Source organism: Ostrinia nubilalis, chromosome 3, assembly GCF_963855985.1.
Source record: "Ostrinia nubilalis chromosome 3, ilOstNubi1.1, whole genome shotgun sequence".
NCBI classification, from domain to species: domain Eukaryota; kingdom Metazoa; phylum Arthropoda; class Insecta; order Lepidoptera; family Crambidae; genus Ostrinia; species Ostrinia nubilalis.
The window spans coordinates 12430712-12453615 of NC_087090.1; the positions used below are offsets into that span (position 1 = coordinate 12430712).

The following is a 22904-nucleotide window of genomic DNA, read 5'->3' on the forward strand; positions in this document are numbered from 1 at the left end:
TATGAATTTACATCTATTATTAGATGCTTTTATTGGACTACATTAGGTAGGTACGTGATATATGTTGTAATTAGTCAGGTTCTCTCATTTTTTTTTGGTTTGCGTCAATGAGTAGGTATTATCTGTGCTATGTGCATAATGCGTCTATTGTCACTTAAAGCCATTCCTTGCTATTGTTTTCTACGCTATTTTTCTTAATCCATAGTTTGAGCACTTGGACTTCATTCAATGGTTACCAAGTTGTAGTATACTGGAATAATATTAATTAAAATGATCCACTTTTACAATAGGAGCAAGAAGTAGTTAAATTGCTTGTTTATGAGCATAATCGCTAACTTCAATATTGCAGGTTTCATTTCGTGTAGCTTGTGGTTAGTGTACAATTCTAGAAGATACTGCCCTACATCTTTATTAATAGCCTATGGAATTAAAAACTCTTAATATTAATTTAATTTTTGCAACTCTTTCTATGTCTGGGCCTGCTGGCCCATTCTAATTTTATTTGAGGTCGGCGCTCCTTATCATGCGTCTCCAGGCGTCTCATTCGTCGTCATTTTATTTTTGAAAGTAGGTTTTTAATTAGCACTTTTACATTAAAACTCAAGAACGGTAATTCACAGCCATTTTATTCATAACATAAAAACTGACGCACACTATTTGTTGCTAAATAAGAACTAAAAATACACTAGGAGGTAGGGCACTGTTGCTTGAACTCCTCGCGGGAGATCAGAATGTCTTGCATGAGGCCGACGAAGGTGCTGTAGTCGCATATGGGCTGGTCTCCGCACCCTTGGATCGGGAGAACCTCTCCTGGCCCTCCAGCATTCGCCGAGTACACAGCCTAGAAAAAACAAATGCTTTAAAATAAATTACAAAATTAGTTTTTATTTAGATACCTAATTAATGACCTAATTGAACGTGGTATGTTCCCTGATACCAACGTTAAGCCTACATGTAGGTCTTCGGATCAAAAAACACCTGTTAATTTTTCATTGACGTAAATCTTATACAGGTTGAATAATTAATCAAGTGACATAGCTCTACAGGTGTTATAGGAATAATTATTTTACTTAATTATTTACGGTTAACCTTGTTTTAATATCAACTAAAAACAGAACTAATATTTAAATAAACTACGTACGACACCTGTAAAGGGTTAGGAAGTTTAACATTATAACTCTTTGTGAAAATTTAATTTCTCGATATACGCACGCACAAACTCAAAGTTGTTTTTGCCTAAGGTTTTTCGAGATAAGACCAAACTACCGCATACATCTTAGATCATTGCCCAACGGCATATAATTGGGTGTAAAGATAAGGCAGTGGTCTGATCATCACACCACCGTTCGACCTGATTGCCACCCGGATTGACTTGCCACGCGTCCGCCTTATCAACTTTTTCTTCAGGTCAACATTCAGAGCAATTGTTTAACCTAAGATTAGCTCTAACATAATCTATTGTAATCTGAAAGATCACGTGTTTGGCTAGTGATAATCATCATAATAAAAATCTTTACTTTTCTCTACAATAAATATACATTATATTATCAGATAGTGAGAAACTGGTGTCTGTGCTGGGCGAGGGCCCTGGTGATGCAACATAAATCATTCATTTTGTACAATGAAAAGTAAAATTTTGGTTTTCAATGTAATAAAATTAGATGCTGTGTAATTCTTACTGAAACAAATGTTATCTGCATAAAAAACGGTTAAACAAACTAATTGTAAATGGAAGGTTAGATAAAACGTAAGCTAACGCTTCGCTATCCTTTCTCTCGCTGTTTAATTAAATAGAACCTAACCCTGTTTGTTTATTTAACTGTTAATGATTTATTCATCTAAAGCGTTTCATTAATTATGTTGTGAATATGTAGAGACTAACTCTCTGCCTACCGAAGTCTTTCCTCAAGAGTACGGCTTATAATCAAGTCAAGTGATTACTACGCTTCATTCCATTTATCTACAAAAGAACATAACAAATTAAAAAGTATTTACCGTAACTCCAAATCGCCCAGTTTTTCGGTGTTTTCTCAACTCTACTGAAAAGGTGGCTCCGTAGTTAGGTTGGTGAGCCTGGAACACCCTGGCTGCGGACATCAGTGCTGCCACATTGTTCTCGTGAGCTGAGTACAACCGCAGCTTCGGCTGGTCTAAGTCTCCATTGATCGCCGCGTTTGTGGCATTTAAGATTTCAGCCATTAAAAGACCTGAAAACATGTACAAGGTTATAAAAAAATGCAAAAACTCAGGCCCGCCATACACGAACAACTCGAGCAGTTATAGTCACCAGGTTGAAGCTGAAGTTGTCGATAGTAGCTGTTTCAAGCTGCCTATGTATGGCGGGCCTTATCCTATGGAATCAATATCGAAATCACATACATAATAATAATTTAAATTATTAAATCTATTTATTTACTAACCTGAAGAATATTTAGTCAATTCTGGTGTGAAGAATTCAGCCGCATATTCAATTTTGGTCATTTCTTTTATTTGTGGCATTACAGACTGTGCCCAGTCGGGGGTTTTGAGTCCTACATTTTCCTGTAACAAGATCATTATACCTTTGGTTAGTTTAATTTTCTTCCTTTACGAGGAAAGACATTCATTTCGTAACATAAAGTGAACGGGTTCTCGAATGGAGACTACTTCTTTTCTTTGTCAATCGAAGCAGAAAGAAATCGAAGCTCAGATAGATAGCTGGATGAAAAAAAATGCTTTGTGGTGTTCCTTGGGCAACTTAGCTGGCATTGGAAATATGATAATGATAAAATATTCTTTCTTTAAACTTACCAAAGCTTGAAACAGATTATCAAGATAGAAAACCTCCTCGGGGTTCGTAATGTTGTTTCCAGTGTGTGTCGTCAAATACTTAAATAGGTTCTCATAGGGGCTGACTAGCATCTTAAAGTCTGGGTAATCGTATACCTTGTTGCGTAGCTTCAAATATTCCGGGCAATTGTACCAGTATAGCAGCTGAAATATTTATTACAATTAAGTATACAAACATATCGACGACAAATTATAAAGCAGTTGTGTAAATTTTCATTTCAACGTTTAATTTCGTCAATATTTGTGCTTGTAGGCAGTTAAATACGAGTACAAAGTATCTTAAACTTTTCCTCAAAAATAACAAAGCAGGAAAAATTTCGAGATGATTATCAACTGAATGTCCTTACTATTGTATGACACACAAATACACAATGGTATTAGTAAAGGCAATGAAACTAACTATCATACAAGGTATTATAGAAATAGAGGACATCTGCTAATTTTTAAAGAACGAACATCACAAGTTAGCAATAATTTACAAGTAATTTGTTAATGAACTTATCATGGTACTTAATTTATGTAATTTCCATTTCTTTTAAGTGGCTCTTGAAAGATACTTAATCCTGGCTAATGTCATTTAACTAATCTAAAACTCGCTTTTTACAATATTTAGGTGTAATTAAAAATTATCTTAATGTAAGTTGTGAAATTAGTGTAGTTTTTGTATACTTAATTACTTTTCATGTTTACTAAAAATTATAAACTTAGTTACTTTTTTTATAACAAATTAAATCATTAACGTTTTTAACTTGATAATGAGATTAAAATATTTAAAAGGTCTTTGTCAAAAGCTGTTTCCTTTTACAAAAATTTTAAGTTACCACCTTGAGTCATAAGAACCCTAGACTGATGTCATAAGGAACCCTGGAACATTACTTACGTCATCCACAGTAGCATCTAAGGTGCTGTACGGGATCGGTTGCCAGTCCAGTACAGGGTTCCATCTCTGGGGTGACAAGGGAGGGTACATAGCCGCCAACGCCGTAAGCGCAGTCATCTTGGTCCGCGCATAGTCTGTGGTCCGGATGACTATCTCATCGGGGATATACAGATCCGATATAAACTTGTGGTAGCGACGCCTCAGGTACTGGCCAACGAGGTAACCGCGCTGTTTTCCTTTCTGTCACAAAAAGAAGGTAAAAGTTAGCTTCCTTCTTAAAAATCTTGTAAATCCCAGGAGACCTCTCAACAGTGGCAGTTTTTTTCTATATAGCGGTTTTTCGCAGTTTTGTCCTTGAACCGGTATTAGCCACAGTTGTAGCCTTCTTTAGAATTCTACATGTGCATAGACTTGTCGATAGCGTAATTAATGCTCAGTTTCCTTCTTTATATCCTCAAGTTCAGACAGCAATGCAGGTGCGCTTAAAAATCCCATGTATTATTTCAAAGTCATTTTAAACTAAGTAGGTCATATGAAGTATTTATAAAATAAAGAAAATGAAGAAAACTAACATGGCGCTTCTTTGACCTTGCTATAAGTGAAACAATGTTGTTTTAAACACATCAAGTTGTAATCTACATACGAGTTCATGTTCAACAGGTACGTACAAGCGTGGTAAATGGATTATGGTGACAGCCTTACCGCTAGTGATACGTTTACTACGATAATTGTCATGCCTTCGGTTAAGGGCAGGGTTTTGAAAAAAAAATTACCTTATATTATTTAGTTAAGATTATTGGGGTTACATTGTATGTTACTACTTAAATACAACTACTTTCACTGTGAGGTCAATATTTGAAAATTATAAAACATGGTTCGTTCGTTCATATCATCCAAACAACGTCCATAGCTGAACAAAAGCCTCTCTCAAGGATTTTCGCAACAACACTCATGGTGTTTAAAGCAAATTCAGAGATCTAAGTACATGAAAAGGAAAGTAGGTATAGGTATTTACTCACATTAGTTAGCGCCTTCATGCCGTATGGGAAGAAGACATCCTTGTATTTGCTATCAGTAGAGTACAGCTCCAATTCCTCTTCGTCGGGGGTTCGGTCGCCATGCCTGAATATCTGTAAAGAAAAAATAAGTTGGGAACCATTTTGGTACTAAACCTGTTATTTAATTTGTAACTTAAATATTTACAAGTAGACAAAATTTAAAAAAAAGTTTTCGAAAGCTAAAGATAAGATTTTATTAAACAAAATAACAAGATAATCCAGATAGTAAAACGTCAGACAAAACAATGTAAATAAGAAAGCAATACTAAATAGGAATGTAAACGCTCATAACAAATAATACGTATAGGAAATTATTTTATTGTGCGTGTCATTAACACTATTATGACTTCATTAATTTCAATAGTAGCGATAAGAATGAGTTTCTTGCGCTGCTTCTTCGCAGCACTGGCCCATTTATTGTCCTGAAGCAGTGGTAGGGTTAATATTGGGACGTGTAAAAGTGCTTTTTTTAAGCCTATTTACAGAAATAAATGAGTTTTAATGAGTTTTTTAGTTTTAAAGATCTTTACTCAAACGTAAAGTAAGAACTACGGTTTCAACTAGAAATATTTCAGGATTTCCTGAAAACGTATTTACTTAACAATAGCATATAGATAACAATTCAAGATCATTGCTACACAAACAAACATAACAATGATATTTTATATGAAGATTTGCAAGCACACAAGGTATGTTACAGATAGTTGACCCGTGATCCTTAGTAATAAATGATCCGCGATTTGAACAGGAAGACGGGTTCACGTATGTCATGCGTGAGCGAAAGAAAGAAGGATTTTTCGAATATTGGACCTCTTTTAAAGGAATAAGAAACAGAACAGTAATAATTACAGAAAGTACTATTTAAACAGGGATAACTTTAAAAATAATCTTACACGGTGTAATCAGCTGTGTCGCTTATGTGTGATGTCCAGATAAAAATTCTTCAGTCAACAAAAACCATAAGGTCCTGATGCTGGTTTCGTTGGACTTTTAAAAGTGAACTCGACCACGGACGATAATAACACGAAAAAAACACAAAGCCCTACTAAAAGCCTGAAGCAGTATTGTAAAGTAACATGTAATAAATCAGTTAACTGAAAAGCTTAAAACGTAAATAAACCACATACACGACATGTCAAACACAAGTCATTCAGCCGAAAACAATATCAAAACCGTTCATCTGTAACGTACCACAAAAGCTAGCACCAAATCAGTATCAGCCAGTTCATCTGTCGTCTCCACTTCATTGCTGGGTTCCACCACCTGCCTCGAAGATAGATCCTCACCACACACGAATCCCAGAACCACCAACAACCAAATCGCGAACTTCATTTTGAATTCGAATTTTCCCGCCACGCGAACGCTCTTATCGACAGTCTACGCGTTCACGGGCCGATTTCGACTGCAATAAACATAGCCTCTGCTCCATTTATATACAGATACATAGAATAATACCACTCAAGGGGGTCGGGCTCGGATCGCTTCCACACAAATGCCCGCGATCTGCTGTCGGCGTTCCGCAAACTTGATTGATCCATTATGTTGTACTGTACGTTTGATGAAAAAAGAAATTAACTATAAAATTGGATTTTAATTGTTTTTTAGATAATCCCATTTAGTTAAAATTGAGGAAAAGGCGGTAAACCACCGTGATGCTGCGATTTATTCATAGTTTGGACTCTACCAAAAACGGTTTATTCATAATGATTAATTAAAATGATCGTTAAAACAAATAACCCTCCTTCTGGCGCAGTTGGGTAAAAACAAATAAGCAATTAATTAGCGATTATTTTGGTATAGTGGTTTAATCCGTGCCCTTTACAATTTTGTAATTGTAAGATTTAATTTATTTCGACTGAACAGTTTCAGTGATCTATATTTACTCTCATTGTTAGGTATACATAATATTAAGTTTAAAAAGTTTATGTGTTACTAGCTTTCCGCCCGCGGCTTCGCCCGCGTGGAATTTTGTCTGTCACAGAAAAACTATCGCGCGCGTCTCTGTTTCAAAAACCGGAATAAAAACTATCCTACGTCCTTTCCCGGGACTCAAACTATCACTATGCCAAATTTCATCAAAATCGGTTCAGTGGTTTAGGCCTGAAAGCAAGACAGACAGACAGAGTTACTTTCGCATTTATAATATTAGTATAGATGTGTAAAAAGATTTACGTTATTGTTGTCGGCCTTATTGTTTAATTGCAAAATTGATAGTCTTTATTCAATTAACTTAGTTTGAAAAAATACTTTCAGTGGAACATCTCCTTTTTTTAAGCCGATTAAAATACCATACTCTGATTTCGGTTGGGGAGTTGTTAATAACACCATAATAACATGGTATTATTGTACCTACACAGTAGGTAATAAGTATAATAAAAGGATTATTACCACGTGCGCATCTACTTTACATTACAAGTAAATTATTGGAAATAATAAGCTTAATCGCATTAGCGTTAATTACATCAATTGTGTTTCATCTGTACATGTTAATACCACAAACCTAATTAAATAAATAGTTTTTGTCACCTTTATACTCAAATTGTAAGTTAAAATCAGGGCCAGGACTAAATGACCTGGTGATTTTTGTTTTTCAGTCTTAAAGCAATGAGATGCAAGCGCGGCATTTATTATATCAAATACTTGAGCACTTAAAGCTTGACAGTTTCAGTGTCAAATGCAATGAAATGAATGAAAGATTTTTTCATTTTGTTCCAGGAATGACAGACGTCCATTACAATGAGCAGGCACTCCTGGATCAGCTGATGATATGCACGGAGTACGTAGACAAGGCTGAGAGATACGAACTCCTCGGGCCTTTGTACCGGCTTATCATCCCAATCTACGAGCGAAGGAAAGATTACCAGGCGCTGCTCGCTTGCTACCAGCATCTCACGAAAGCCTATGCCAAAGTTATAGAAGTAACAAACTCTGGAAAACGACTGCTGGGCAGGTTTTATCGAGTTGCGTTCTTTGGAAAAGCCCACTTTGGGGAAGACGAAGAAGGCGTAGAGTTTATTTACAAAGAGCCAAAGGTCACGTCTCTCAGTGAGATCTCGGAGAAATTGCAGACGTTCTATGAGGAGAAGTTTGGCCCTGGACATGTCAAGATGATAATGGATTCTGCTCCAGTATGTTATTCAATGCTGTACCTTAATGTTATTCAATCTTCTTTTAGCCGAACTACAAGACTTTGGTAAAAGTTTTCCTTTCACAAATAAACAAACAATAGCGGAAAATCCCCAGTTAAACTGAAAATACAATTTAATTTCTCTTTTTGACTTCTAAACGTAAAGAAAGTTAATTATTTTAACATTAAGTTTTATTTTTGTAATACACACCAAGGTGACTTATTTCAATTAAATTAATTCCCTGAATTAATAGAGCCTAATGTCAATAGAAAGAGAAGATATCATTTAAAAGATAACAATTTATTATATTCTTATCTATCCAGTCCCATGTTTTCGTCCCACGTTTCCTCCTTCCAAATACTTAATTTAAAGTTATTTCATAGGTAAACCGTGAAGAGCTAGATAGCAAGCTAGCATACATCCAAGTGACGTGGGTGCGGACGGCGCCCGAAGGAGTGGCGGTGGCTAGTTCTGGCTGCGAAGGTTCCTTCGAGCGAGGCCACAACGTGCGACGATTTGTCTTCGAGACGCCGTTCACCAGAGATGGCGCTGCTAGGGGCCCGGTCCATCACCAGCGGTTGAGGCTGACGCATCTTACTGGTGAGATTCATATTCAAAAACGTGCAAGTAACGTAGGAGTAAGGGTGGCCAGTTATGGCTCGAAGAACAAGCGAGGCCACAACGTTCGACGGTTTGTCTTCGAGACGCCATTCACGAGAGATGGCGCTGCTAGGGGCCCGGTGCATCATCAGCGGTTGAGGCTGACGCATCTTACTGGTGAGCTATATTTATATTCAAGTATGTAGATCCAAGTGACGTAGGAGTGACGGTGACCAGTTCTGGCTACGAGGGGTCCTTCGAGCGAAGTCAAAACGTGCGCCGATTTGTCTTCGAGACGCCGTTCACGAGAGATGGCGCTGCTAGGGGCCCGGTGCATCACCAGCGGTTGCGGCTGACGCATCTTACTGGTGAGCTATACTTATATTAGATTATGTAGATCCAAGTGACGTAGGAGTGACGGTGACCAGTTCTGGCTACGAGGGCTCCTTCGAGCGAGGCCACAACGTTCGACGGTTTGTCTTCGAGACGCCTTTCACGAGAGATGGCGCTGCTAGGGGCCCGGTGCATCACCAGCAGTTGAGGCTGACGCATCTTACTGGTGAGCTATATTTATATTCAAGTATGTAGATCCAAGTGACGTAGGAGTGACGGTGACCAGTTCTGGCTACGAAGGCACCTTCGAGCGAGGCCACAACGTGCGACGGTTTGTCTTTGAGACGCCTTTCACGGGAGATGGCGCTACTAGGGGCCCGGTGCATCACCAGCGGTTGAGGTTGACGCATCTTACTGGTGAGCAATATAAAAGTACTGGGTGTGACAGACCCCCCACTAGGTGGACCGACGATCTGGTCGCAGGAGGTGCGTAGATGCGAGCGGCGCAGGACCGGTCGTTTTGGAAATCCTTGGGGAGGCCTTTGTCCAGCAGTAAACGTCATTAAGCTGAAAGAAACAAATGAACTGGTTGGAAACAGATCCTGGGGTTCAACAGAACGAGAGATTCTTCGAGCGAGGCCACAACGGCACATCGAAGTAAACACTGGCATCTTACAAGGTGTCGACTGTACGAGCTTGTAAGTCGTACATTTTAATGTGAGTTCATTATGTGTCGTATCGTGTCACATTACAATGTTTTAGTGTTTCAGGCAGTATTTATCGCTATCTAACCTTCAATCAGACACCTGCGGTTCAATATCTATCAACCAGGGTTCTGACCTTACGTGCAACCCATAGAACACAGGAGGAAGTCCTAATCTGAGCCTTGAGATTATTTAGTGTCAACTTAGTGTTATCATTGTATATTTTATACAAATTAAATAGATCCTGCTGAGTTTTCAGTAAAAATTTTCATTGATTAAGGCCAAGACGAAGTTTTATAGTCAATATTGTTTAATTTTGCAGCGGAAAATTGGTTCCCCTACGTGAAGCGTCGTGTGCCAGTAATCGAGACGCAAGTTGAAGAGAAGAGTCCGATAGAGGTCGCTGTGGCCGAAATGGAGAGCCAAGTGGCTGAGCTCACAGAGATCGTCAATGCTAAGGCGCCAGATATCAAGAAATTACAACTTAGGTATGTCCATAATTGGAACACTAACATTAGCAGCGGCATTAAAGTCCCCATGAAAGCTGTAAAGGAAACGGCATAGTACGTTACTGTTCTGCTAAACATCTTCGCAGTCTAGCCTGCATGAATAAATTTTACTCAAAACTCGATTCCAACTCAAGATAAATTAATATTTATTTCCAAGAATATGGTACAATGATTTGATCATAAATATAGGTACAAAGTTCAACATATTCTGCCATTGATTGTAGGCGTAGAAATAAAGGTACTATTGGGGTACACGTAGACATAGAAATATAGTTATGTTACTGATTAAATCTTTCTAGATAATACCTGAAGTGTTTTGTTTCCCCTTGTGTTTACAAAGCTTCTTGCATTCCAGATTGCAAGGAAGTATCTGCGTGCAAGTGAATGCGGGCCCTCAAGCGTACGCCAACGCGTTCTTAGATCCCACTCTTGCGCAAATGTACCCCGACGAACTCGTCGACAAACTGAAGACTACCTTCAAGTAAGTAACTTTAATTATCTTTTCATCATCATCATCATCATCATCTCAGCCATAGGACGTCCACTGCTAAACATAGGCCTCCCCCAATGCTTTCCATGTTGCCCGGTTGGTAGCGGCCTGCGTTCAACGCCTTCCTGCTACCTTTATGATGTCGTCGGTCCACCTTGTGGGTGGACGTCTCACGCTGCGTTTTCTGGTACGCGGCCTCCACTCCAGAACCTTGCTGCCCCATCGGCCGTCAGTTCTGCGTACTACATAATATATGCCCTGCCTATTGCCACTTCAGCTTGCTAATCCGTCGAATTATCTTTTACCCTGATCTCTTTCTCTCATACCTCATTTACATGTTTGTTTTTTTATCTATGATAGCGTCATCATCATTTCGTCGTCATTTTTGTCATCCGTTTTCCAGTGGAGTGAAGTAGATATTTAATTTGAAACTTCTCCTTGCCTTTATTAGTTTCGCTGCGGGTCCAATAACAGCGTAACTTTCCCCTGGGACAAACTTTACATTCACTGTTTGGGTTTTATTAGCGGTTAAGTTGTAGATCCTGGCTACAGGAGTAGTGGGTACGAGAGGTGGCAGTAATCCAATGTCTATAAAGTAGAAGAATAACTCAAAACTTTACTTTTTCAGGGAATTCCTCACCATATGCCATTCAGCCCTCCAATTGAACGCCAAGCTCATCAGCTCGGATCAAGTGACGTATCACGAAGCGCTGGAGGCTAACTACTACAAGTTGAGTGACTCTTTGTCCAGCGTGTTAGGACAACCGTTACACGATATACTTGTGAACGGAAGTCTAAGCACCACAGTCACCGGAGTTGAACTAGAGTCTAGCAACGCATAGACAAGACCAGAGACAAAAATACGCGGGCACATTGACTGAAGTGACAGGTAAAATATGCGTGCGCGCATTAGAAAATGTATTGTGGGGACGCAATCTCGTGTAGTTGTCCATATTAATTGTGCATAAATGAAGCGTACAACGAATTGGCTATGCATTTTCTAAATTATTTAATAAACGCTTCGAGTAGATGCACAGGAGACAACACAACATTATGTAAAAAAATACCCTTGACAAGAAAGAAAGCACGATAATTAGAAAGAGATAATTGATATGAACGTTTAATTCTGTTTCGTTTTGCTTCGGTCTTTCTTAACATACTTATTTTGCTTGTCGCAATCGTTCCAGCATGGATCGTTATGCGTATAAATAGAGAAACGTTTTATACGGAGAACATTAGTCAATACCTTTAGCTGATTAAAAAAACTTAACTATTTCGTCTCAAATTCTGTCTAGTAAAATTACCTTTATCTAATTATTTCTATACTAAGGCATTCTCCTTCACGATTACGATAAGGCAAAAGTCCATATTCACCTTGACCTTATCTCCATTTTCCATACTCCTGAGAAAAATACGTATCCAAAGACTGGGCAATTACCTCCATACGACCGACTGAACTCTAAAGAGCTTCATTTTTAATCCCGTATTCGAGTACTTAATAGTTAGATATCTGAGGCCCGTATTACGAAACTACCCTTGATTCAGGTTTGGGTCTGATCGATTGGGTAAAATTATCAAGACAGACCTTCATAAGTATAGTTTTGTGGGCGTCGTTTTATAGTACGGGCTCGAAAGTCAATTACCAAATCCATCCTCCCGCACACGCAACGTTGGTGTACATTCGTAAATAAGATCTTGAGTATTTATCAATCTATCTATTGAGCATTTTACTCATCTTTAAATATATTTCGGTAAAATAATTGGATCAGTATTTGATAATAGTTTTGATTAAACCTCCAATTTCAAGTTGAGTCGTTTAGATATCATTTTGAAAGAAATCACGTTGCCCTCGTAAGCCAAAAAATAGTATGTCGATAGAAATTTTGTAACCCTTGTTGGCTTATGAGTGTGCATTACTAAGTCTAGAAAAATGGCCCCTTTTTGCTAAATGAGGGGGGTTATCATTACCCTAATTGTATGCGTCAGTACTTAATTGTAACAAATTTTGAAATCATGAATACAAATTGATATTTTTAAAATAAATTCACTTTCCAAAGCACATTGCCAAATCAGCTGTGCTGTCATGGGTAGGAAAGTGTTCTATTAGTTGCATTCGTAATTAATTTATAGATTATTAAAGAAAAACATAATTAAGCACACCACATGTGATTTAATTGACTTTTATGTAGATTCGATTACTCAACTTTTAACTTTACGTAATTTTTGCCAAATAATTTCAAACCGTAAAATTAGTTGGGGCCTCAAGGTTTTTCTTTATTCCAATATTTTAACATTACTTAATGTATTATTATTTCTCATAATACCAATTCATAGATAAGTCGATCGAGCACAAATTTAGATTTAGATAGGAATTTATAAACTCCCATTTAGAATGAACCTAAGAATATCAGTCACCTGTAAACAAGCGTTTGCAATTTGCCATGCTTATCATAGTTTAGTGTATAAGGATTTTATCCCAGTCTAATAATATACATAATTACTATTCTCTCTATTATCACTGTATTTTATAGTTCCTTTACATTCGCCTTGTTTTATTGTATCTGTTGTATTGTATTAAAATAAGAATTGTATAAAATTATGATTTATGAATAATAAATTGACAATTCAAACCACTTAGAAACATTATAATGTGAGAATTATCCCAAAATATTGTTGAATTTTCGTGTTATATTGAAATGCGTTTTTTGAGAATCGACAACAATACAGGGTGTGAAAAAATTGAAACAGAATGCTCAACCAAGCTAAGTGACTAAAACCCCAATGAAACATTCGTAATTTTTTTTAACACACTGAATGATGTTATACATTGAGCACTTAATAAAAGAATAAAAATATACTTATTATACTTATATTCTTTCATACCCTGTAGTATACATAATGGACATTTTTAAAATTGACTTTATTGTTATTTGGTGAGCACAAAATGACCTCATGTATTGAAATAATGACGGCGTCGAATTTTATATTATAAAATTATGATACAAGCGAGTTGATCGCGCAATAAACGAATATGCCTATTTTGTGTCGACGAAAATAACAAAATTGAAACAAAACGTACTATTATTTATCAGTATCGTATCTAGCAACGTATGAAGATGTGTTAGGTTAGTTAGTCGATTCATAAGTAACTTTTTTTGTGTGAACAAATTTTATTTGCAGAGTTATTGACTGTTTTATTTATTTTGTTAATCGTCGATAAACGCTTATTTTCACGTACAAAAATAGATTTATTTAGTAATTCATTTTACCGCAGAAATGAAGTGCCTACGTAACGCACATTTAGTACTTTCATATTTATAATGAAGCGATTAATTGTTTAACCATGTGACTATTATTTTTTTCGAAATATTCTAATTACATAAGTACGTAATCACTTCTTTTTGTGGTAGAAATAAATATACTGTGACTACATGACACAATCGTTTGTTTGTATACTCCACTCATTCCATAACTTATTATTATTTATGGTTGCATAAACTCAGTGGCGGCGTAGCATGGGTTGGCACCCGGGGCGACTTGTGTCACCCCCTGATGCTTGGCACCCGGGGCGGACCGCCCCCACCGCCCCCCCTTACGCCGCTAGTGCATAAACTTATGTATTCGGGGATGGTGAATAAGTTTTGATTAATGTTTTATATTCTTTATAATAGTGACGTCTATGTTAAAGTTCGTATTCTGAAAAGACTATCAAAAATCTATTTAAACTGTAACAAAGTGTTTGATTGGCTTAATTTCAATATTCAGACCAATCTACTAGTAGAGATATTTTTAATTTTGTTTTTATTATTTTATACTTTTCTAAACGCGAAATCGAAATGTCTGTCAGTGATAATAATAAAATGTGATAACAATAATCACGACAAAATCTGAATATTGTTTCCTTTTGCTTAACAGACGCCGCACTATGGAGCGAAATTGCGATTTATGGACATAGCTATTTTTTTCACAATTTCTATTTGAAAAAAATACCTATCGATAGGTTACGTTATTCTGATGAATAAATGCTGCACAAGTTTTTCTCTAAAACCAATAGTTTGACTGGAAAAAAATATTTTCCATTTTCGTTGTATGGAATGAAACATAAAGTGGTCGATTTCGACTAAGCCTTGACAGATCTTGCTTTGAAACTACTTGAGCCTTGTTCTATGGCTTGTTGACTGTAATCCTACGCTATCAGCGCGCATCCAAAGTTGCCCGTTCACAAGTTATGAGGTTCTGAAAAATTAAAAAAAAGTAAGTAAAAGCACAGAATACATAATAGTAGCAACAGAAATTGCACTCCTTTGTGTAGGATCAGATGCCGACATTTTAACGGTAATAATAATAATGCAAAATATCCAACGCACATGGTGCATTCGAAATCGCACCTTACTACTACGCTCACAAGAGCGACATTTTTTTGTGTTCAGAATTTATCTACCTCACAGCTCAAGCGTCAGGGTTGTATAAGCAAAATAAAATAAACAAGAACTTAATTTTAAGAATTTATTGTTTTTACGATTGGTAAACTTTAATCTAGTGGTGTTTGTATAGTACGTACCTATTAATAAACTACAGTGTTGCGATAATTCGAAATTGGACAAACAGTTTTAAAAGGTGTAGTGTCGGAAAATAGACACGGTGAAGTAAAGTTAATGTTTTTATTAGCTAAAATATTTTTTTTGCTACAGTTTTTTGTCATAAGTATTTCAAAATTATTTAAAAAGTGTAGTTTTTTTTAATTATTTAAATTACTACAATTAATTATTATTCCTAAATATTACGATTTTCCATTAAAGAAGGATAACAGTGCTGTTGGAACAATATACCTTGATTGCGACGATGATCGACCGAGCGTGTATAGAGATACGCGTGTGCTCACAGGCGCGTGGCGGCCCTGACTGATTTGCAACTTGAAGTTGTCGCGCGCTGTAGGTAATTATCTCGGCCGGCATAGGCGAGTGACGGAGGCCTGGTAAAAGTGACTTTTTTTTTAAATATCTTTAAAGATTTAACAAAAATATAAAGATTTTATACGTTAATAATGTAAATTAACCTTAAATTACTGCTAAAAACACATTTTAATAAACTTAAAAGGAATTAAATCAGCGATTTTTTTTTTCACAATTTCTGTTTAAAAAAAATACCTGTCGATAGGGTATGTTATTCTGATGAATAAATATTATGAACGTTTTTCTCTAAAACCAATAGTTTGGCTGGAAAAAAATATTTTCCATTTTCGTTGTATGGAATGAAACATAAAGTGGTCGATTTCGACTAAGCCTTGACAGATTTTGCTTTGAAACTACTTGAGCCTTGTTCTATGGCTTGTTGACTATAATCCTAGACTAACAGCGCGCGCACAAAGTTGCCCGTTCAGAAGTTATGAGGTTCCGAAAAATGAAAAGTAAAGTAAGTAAAATTGACTTTTCTTTAGATAAGACGACAAGAGAAAGGTTAATTACATTACTAAAGTATATAATTTTCATGTTTTAGTTGAATCTTTAAAGATTTATACCCAAAAAAAGATACTTTTACTTACTTTAATTTTCATTTTTTGGAACCTCATAACTTCTGAACGGGCAACTTTGGGCGCGCGCTGTTAGTGCAGGATTATAGTCAACAAGCCATAGAACAAGGCTCAAGTAGTTTCAAAGCAAAATCGGTTAAGGCTTAGTCGAAATCGACCATTTTATGTTTCATTCCATACAACGAAAATGGAAAATATTTTTTTCCAGCCAAACTATTGGTTTTAGAGAAAAACGTTCATAATATTTATTCATCAGAATAACATACCCTATCGACAGGTATTTTTTTTAAACAGAAATTGTGAAAAAATAATCGCTGATTTAATTCCTTTTAAGTTTATTAAAATGTGTTTTTAGCAGTAATTTAAGGTTAATTTACATTATTAACGTATAAAATCTTTATATTTTTGTTAAATCTTTAAAGATATTCCAAAAAAAAGTCACTTTTACTTACTTTTTTTTAATTTTTCAGAACCTCATAACTTGTGAACGGGCAACTTTGGATGCGCGCTGATAGCGTAGGATTACAGTCAACAAGCCATAGAACAAGGCTCAAGTAGTTTCAAAGCAAGATCTGTCAAGGCTTAGTCGAAATCGACCACTTTATGTTTCATTCCATACAACGAAAATGGAAAATATTTTTTTCCAGTCAAACTATTGGTTTTAGAGAAAAACTTGTGCAGCATTTATTCATCAGAATAACGTAACCTATCGATAGGTATTTTTTTCAAATAGAAATTGTGAAAAAAATCGCTATGTCCATAAATCGCAATTTCGCTCCATAGTGCGCCGGGAAGATGGCTATATCATTTAATAATTGGTGTTCTTGAGTGTACTTAATAAATGTTATGATGTATTGATAATTTACTTGTATTGTTTAAATAATTTATTGTCAAATTAATATGTAATAATAAACATGATATTTAAAAATGCCATAAAATATTCGTCAAATTACTTATAGCGAATTTAACTGTAGTCATTGTTGTTACTATTATTATCGAAGCACGTACTAAGGAACAAGTTTTGTATCCTCTACTGAATTGTAATCTGAACTTCACTGTTTTAATACATTTTGAAATATATTTCGTTTTTATTATTTACAAACACCCTTCTTTTATCAGCTCAGCTCAGAAGCTTAGAAAATAATAACTATCGCATTAATAGTTGTCAGTGGTCCGGTATTCATTGAATTATGTAAACCATAAGGTTCTACAAGTTAAAAGGTTGAACCTTTTAGTAGACTATGACATGTTGCGTTTTCTTGGGCTGAAAATCAAACCGGTTCACTATGGAGCGAAATTGCGATTTATGGACATAGCGATTTTTTTCACAATTTCTATTTGAAAAAAATACCTATCGATAGGTTACGTTATTTTGATGAATAAATGCTGCACAAGTTTTTCTCTAAAACCAATAGTTTGACTGGAAAAAAATATTTTCCATTTTCGTTGTATGGAATGAAACATAAAGTGGTCGATTTCGACTAAGCCTTGACAGATCTTGCTTTGAAACTACTTGAGCCTTGTTCTATGGCTTGTTGACTGTAATCCTACGCTATCAGCGCGCATCCAAAGTTGCCCGTTCACAAGTTATGAGGTTCTGAAAAATTAAAAAAAAGTAAGTAAAAGTGACTTTTTTTTGGAATTTCTTTAAAGATTTAACAAAAATATAAAGATTTTATACGTTAATAATGTAAATTAACCTTAAATTACTGCTAAAAACACATTTTAATAAACTTAAAAGGAATTAAATCAGCGATTTTTTTTTCACAATTTCTGTTTAAAAAAAATACCTATCGATAGGGTATGTTATTCTGATGAATAAATATTACGAACGTTTTTCTCTAAAACCAATAGTTTGGCTGGAAAAAAATATTTTCCATTTTCGTTGTATGGAATGAAACATAAAGTGGTCGATTTCGACTAAGCCTTGACAGATTTTGCTTTGAAACTACTTGAGCCTTGTTCTATGGCTTGTTGACTATAATCCTGCACTAACAGCGCGCGCCCAAAGTTGCCCGTTCAGAAGTTATGAGGTTCCGAAAAATGAAAATTAAAGTAAGTAAAATTGACTTTTCTTTAGATAAAACGACAAGAAAAAGGTTAATTACATTACTAAAGTATATAATTTTCATGTTTTAGTTGAATCTTTAAAGATTTATACCCAAAAAAAGATACTTTTACTTACTTTAATTTTCATTTTTCGGAACCTCATAACTTCTGAACGGGCAACTTTGTGCGCGCGCTGTTAGTCTAGGATTATAGTCAACAAGCCATAGAACAAGGCTCAAGTAGTTTCAAAGCAAAATCTGTCAAGGCTTAGTCGAAATCGACCACTTTATGTTTCATTCCATACAACGAAAATAGAAAATATTTTTTTCCAGCCAAACTATTAGTTTTAGAGAAAAACGTTCATAATATTTATTCATCAGAATAACATACCCTATCGATAGGTATTTTTTTTAAACAGAAATTGTGAAAAAAAAATCGCTGATTTAATTCCTTTTAAGTTTATTAAAATGTGTTTTTAGCAGTAATTTAAGGTTAATTTACATTATTAACGTATAAAATCTTTATATTTTTGTTAAATCTTTAAAGATATTCCAAAAAAAAGTCACTTTTACTTACTTTTTTTAAATTTTTCAGAACCTCATAACTTGTGAACGGGCAACTTTGGACGCGCGCTGATAGCGTAGGATTACAGTCAACAAGCCATAGAACAAGGCTCAAGTAGTTTCAAAGCAAGATCTGTCAAGGCTTAGTCGAAATCGACCACTTTATGTTTCATTCCATACAACGAAAATGGAAAATATTTTTTTCCAGTCAAACTATTGGTTTTAGAGAAAAACTTGTGCAGCATTTATTCATCAGAATAACGTAACCTATCGATAGGTATTTTTTTCAAATAGAAATTGTGAAAAAAATCGCTATGTCCATAAATCGCAATTTCGCTCCATAGTGCGGTTGCAAGTACTGGTTAGAGAGCGAACGCTCCAACAAAACCTGTGGGTTTAGACAAAGTGCATATAATCGCAAACCAGTCGAAAAATGGTCGAAAGGCCTTTTTTGTATGGAGTTATGACGGATTCGATTTTCGATTCAATCAAAAAGTGCTACATGTCTGGGGGGGGGGGGGGCTGTATTCCCTTTGTTACCCATGATTGAGACAAAAAAACTACATCCTGTATTCATTCTATTGTGTAACTCCCAAAATTAAAACCTCTTCGTATTGTAAACTTTCTGCAACCATTCAGAAACACAAAATATGATCTCTCACACAACTCATCACGTTAAATTGAAATTAATAGCCTAGCCACTATTCAAATCATTTGCCATTTTTTATCAAGTGATTGTTCCAAAAGTAAAATTACACGATAGCGCAGCTACCTTTTTTAACCAGCTTGCTTTAGTTTTATTATCTGTTTTTTTCTGTCAAGGTTGTCAAAAAGCTACAACTGTCAAAATGCAGTGAATGTTTATAAAAAAAGTGAGTTCCATGTTCAGAAATACGTAATTTTATCAAGCAATTTTTATTTGGGATTGCTTTTATTGCTTCAACACGACACATTCTTTTCAAGGACATGGAAGACGAATTAGAGGACAGAGTTTTGCACCAAACCTACGTTTCGTTCATGAAAATTTTGTCACGTTTCTCGAGCAGTGCACCGTTTGATACTCCTGTGAGCTATTTATGGAAAATGGTGCGTCTTTATTTACTTCGATCAGAAGTACTAGTGTTCACTTTAGGCATCTTATTATTTTTCATGTATCTCCAAACGATAGAATTATGGAGTCGCACATTACTGAGCAGATTATCGCAAGCATTGAGTCCAATGGGAGCTGTGCAACGAATGAAGTTTATGGAGGGCTCTGAGGCCGATAAGCAAAGTTGGGAGCTGAAAGGCACCTTAAGTGCAGCTTATGCAATCAAAGGAAGGAGAATGCACATGGAAGACCGATTCATAATAAATGAAAACATTAACAATACAGGTATTTCCCTGTTTGCTATTTTTGACGGACATGGTGGCGAATTTGCTGCCAATTATGCCAAAGAACATCTTATTCAAAACCTGTTCAACAAGATAGTGGAGCTTAGTGCTGTTAGAGAGGGTAAAATAATAAGTACTCCCCCTAAGGAGAGTCCAGAAGAACCGAAGCCCAAAGAAGAGAGCAATGCAAGTGTTGAAAGAAAAACTAGCTTCAAAAAAGCTGTCAGTACAGCAGATGACACTTCACGGAAAGAAATCACTGACCCTGAGCTGTTAGCTCAGCTTTCGAAAGCCAGACCGATTATTACAAGAGAAGTGAGGCCTACAGTGAAACCGATCAAGAATATAGCTATACCAATATCGAGCTATTTGCACAAAGGCAAGATTAATTATGGTAAGCTGCTCACTGATGAAGTGCTAGCTGCAGACAGGCTCCTGGTGGAGGCAGCCAAGCGTTCCTTGAATGTGGCCGGAACAACAGCTCTCATTGCTGTGATGGAAAATAACTATTTGATTGTTGCCAATGTTGGTGATTCTCGAGGAGTTATGTGTGACTCCCGTGGGAATGCTATACCAGTTTCTTTTGACCATAAACCCCAGCAGGTAGATATTTAGTTTTTATTGTTACAGCAATTTTTTATTTATTTAATGTGGCTTTGCCTTCTTTTTCAATTTATTTTTTTATCTATGCAATTATTGCAAGTTACGTTTTTTAAATTGAAGTTATTATTTTATTTTGCAGGTAAGAGAACAGAAAAGAATTGAAGCTGCTGGAGGATATATTGCTTTCAATGGTGTGTGGAGAGTTGCTGGAATATTAGCTACGTCTCGAGCCATGGGAGACTATCCTCTCAAAGATAAGAAGTTTGTCATAGCTGACCCAGACATTCTTACATTTAACCTCAATGACCACAAGCCAATGTTTTTAGTGTTGGCCTCAGATGGCCTTTGGGACACCTTTTCTAACGAAGAAGCTGTCAAATTTATAAAAGAAAGATTGGATGAGCCAGATTATGGTGCCAAAAGCCTTACACTACAAGCATATTATCGAGGATCAGTGGATAACATCACTGTCTTAGTTATAAATTTTTTAAACAACAAAATAGCTGCTGCATCCATCACTGAGTAATTAAACAGTCTTTATACAGAAATGACAGACCTCTTCCAGCTTCAGAATGTATTGAAATATTTTTTCTTGCCGTAAGAATGTTTGGGAATTTTAATTGTACATTTAACATGCTATATTTTTGTAAATAAAATATGGACAACCATAATAGTAGATGTATAAATATCTATGGAACTTATATTTTTCTAACAGCTATGATATAAAAAATCTATCTAATTTTTTGAACCATACAGCTCAAAAGGTCTAAACTTTTGCATTTGCATATTACTAAAGTTATATAGAAGTACATAATATGAATGTTGTTGTGGTGTGTTAGTTCGGTGTTGATGAAAAGTAATTTCAATGTTGTAATGTAAAGTTCTATATTCATAAAGTAAATGCATAATAATATCAATTTCGTATATTTATGAAATGTGTAAATACTTACGTCCAGTAGTTATTGTTTAAGCAAAAATATATTTTTGAATGTTAAATTGTACCTAATATTATCATATTTTTGAAATTATAAATTTTGAATTTATGTATGGTTGTGATGTGGACACATTTTGACGAGAAACTTGAATTTCGGCACTAATGCAAAAACTGGACTACTTATGTGATCTAAAAATATCGATTCACACTGTATTTTGTTGACATAAGCATTGAAGCACCCAATTTTTTGTTCTTATTAAGTTTAATGTTTGGTGTAATGTGATATCAGATACTTCTTGCATTTGAAATTTCGTCTGGAGCATAGTTTCACTTTTGAAATGTAGCAGATTTGCCTAAGTTTTGCCTGTGGTGCTAGTCATTACTTTTTTCAATAGTAGTATGTATGTATAAATATAGTTATTTAGAAGTATTGTGTCTTGATTCCTTTGTTTTATAATTATTATGGTATTTAAAGTTATTGTGCATTTTACTTGTATTATGTACATTTAAACTAAAAGTTTTATTATAAAATATTTTTGTAATTTTATCTAAATTAGTATGTATCAATGAAATTGATCAGGAAGTACAAAAACATTTTCAATTCTGTATTTGATTACATGGTGTATAGAGGCCTATGGATAGAACGCCTATTTTTGATACCATCTTTATGGCAGGTATCCATTTTCGTAAACTGGGGCCAATCAAGTTTAGCCAAAAACTTTACAAACTCAATTTAATAGGCCTTTTACAATAATACTTTGCATAATAATGTTATAGTGCCAAATAAACATTTATTTTTATTTGTTAATAACAGAATTTATGATTTGTTTTATGTTTTTATCAATTAAAATTTAGATTTATTACTGGTTATGCTTTTAGACTTTTGCTGACGTAACTTTGAACAAGATACATAGTTAAAACTATCTTGCTAAATGTAAGTGCTGACTGACCGATCTCAGTATCAAATGTGGAAATAAGAAACTCACCAGCAATTTTCAGTTACGATTACCACACGTTTTCGGGAAATCTTGCATGAAAAGTATATATATTTTATGTTAACTTCTGTTGTATATATTTCATATTTTAGAATAGTGTTTGTTTAATTCATATGTATCTAACAGTCGCATTATTGTCCAATCGTTTGTTACTTAACTACCAAAGCATAATTGTATGTATGTAATAAATGGTAATGAAAAATTCTAGCATGTTATTTTTATCACTATGCAATAACCCGATAAGGGAATGCTAATTAAAATAAAATCACAATCGAAACGTGAATAAAAATCCGCCCTATAATAATTGATACATTCATTTAGTACA

At 35.3% G+C, this 22904-nt stretch overlaps 3 protein-coding genes across 3 annotated transcripts in view; 2 read left to right on the top strand and 1 right to left on the bottom strand.

Moving 5' to 3' along the window:
* The window catches only part of LOC135088178 (dedicator of cytokinesis protein 9), a 67011-nt gene extending 52220 nt beyond the window's left edge, over window positions 1–14791 (top strand). The window contains exons 30-36 of the mRNA XM_063983067.1: window positions 7483–7895; window positions 8279–8635; window positions 8695–8863; window positions 9060–9245; window positions 9855–10020; window positions 10397–10522; window positions 11160–14791. Coding sequence (XP_063839137.1) covers window positions 7483–7895; window positions 8279–8635; window positions 8695–8863; window positions 9060–9245; window positions 9855–10020; window positions 10397–10522; window positions 11160–11373 — 1631 coding nt within the window. The 3' untranslated portion in view covers window positions 11374–14791. The remainder of the gene's footprint in view (window positions 1–7482; window positions 7896–8278; window positions 8636–8694; window positions 8864–9059; window positions 9246–9854; window positions 10021–10396; window positions 10523–11159) is intronic.
* Window positions 609–6164, bottom strand: LOC135087964 (venom acid phosphatase Acph-1-like). Its single transcript, XM_063982832.1, has 7 exons — window positions 5959–6164; window positions 4729–4839; window positions 3710–3949; window positions 2791–2973; window positions 2421–2541; window positions 1996–2207; window positions 609–841 (listed from the first exon to the last, which is right to left on the bottom strand). Exons 1-7 carry the CDS (start codon window positions 6097–6099, stop codon window positions 686–688), a joined length of 1164 nt encoding a protein of 387 aa, XP_063838902.1. The 5' UTR covers window positions 6100–6164; the 3' UTR covers window positions 609–685.
* A 4710-nt stretch (window positions 14792–19501) lies between the features above and the next one.
* On the top strand, window positions 19502–22786 carry LOC135087967 (protein phosphatase 1L). Its single transcript, XM_063982834.1, has 2 exons — window positions 19502–20650; window positions 20790–22786. Exons 1-2 carry the CDS (start codon window positions 19640–19642, stop codon window positions 21174–21176), a joined length of 1398 nt encoding a protein of 465 aa, XP_063838904.1. The 5' UTR covers window positions 19502–19639; the 3' UTR covers window positions 21177–22786.
* The last annotated feature ends 118 nt before the right edge of the window (window positions 22787–22904 follow it).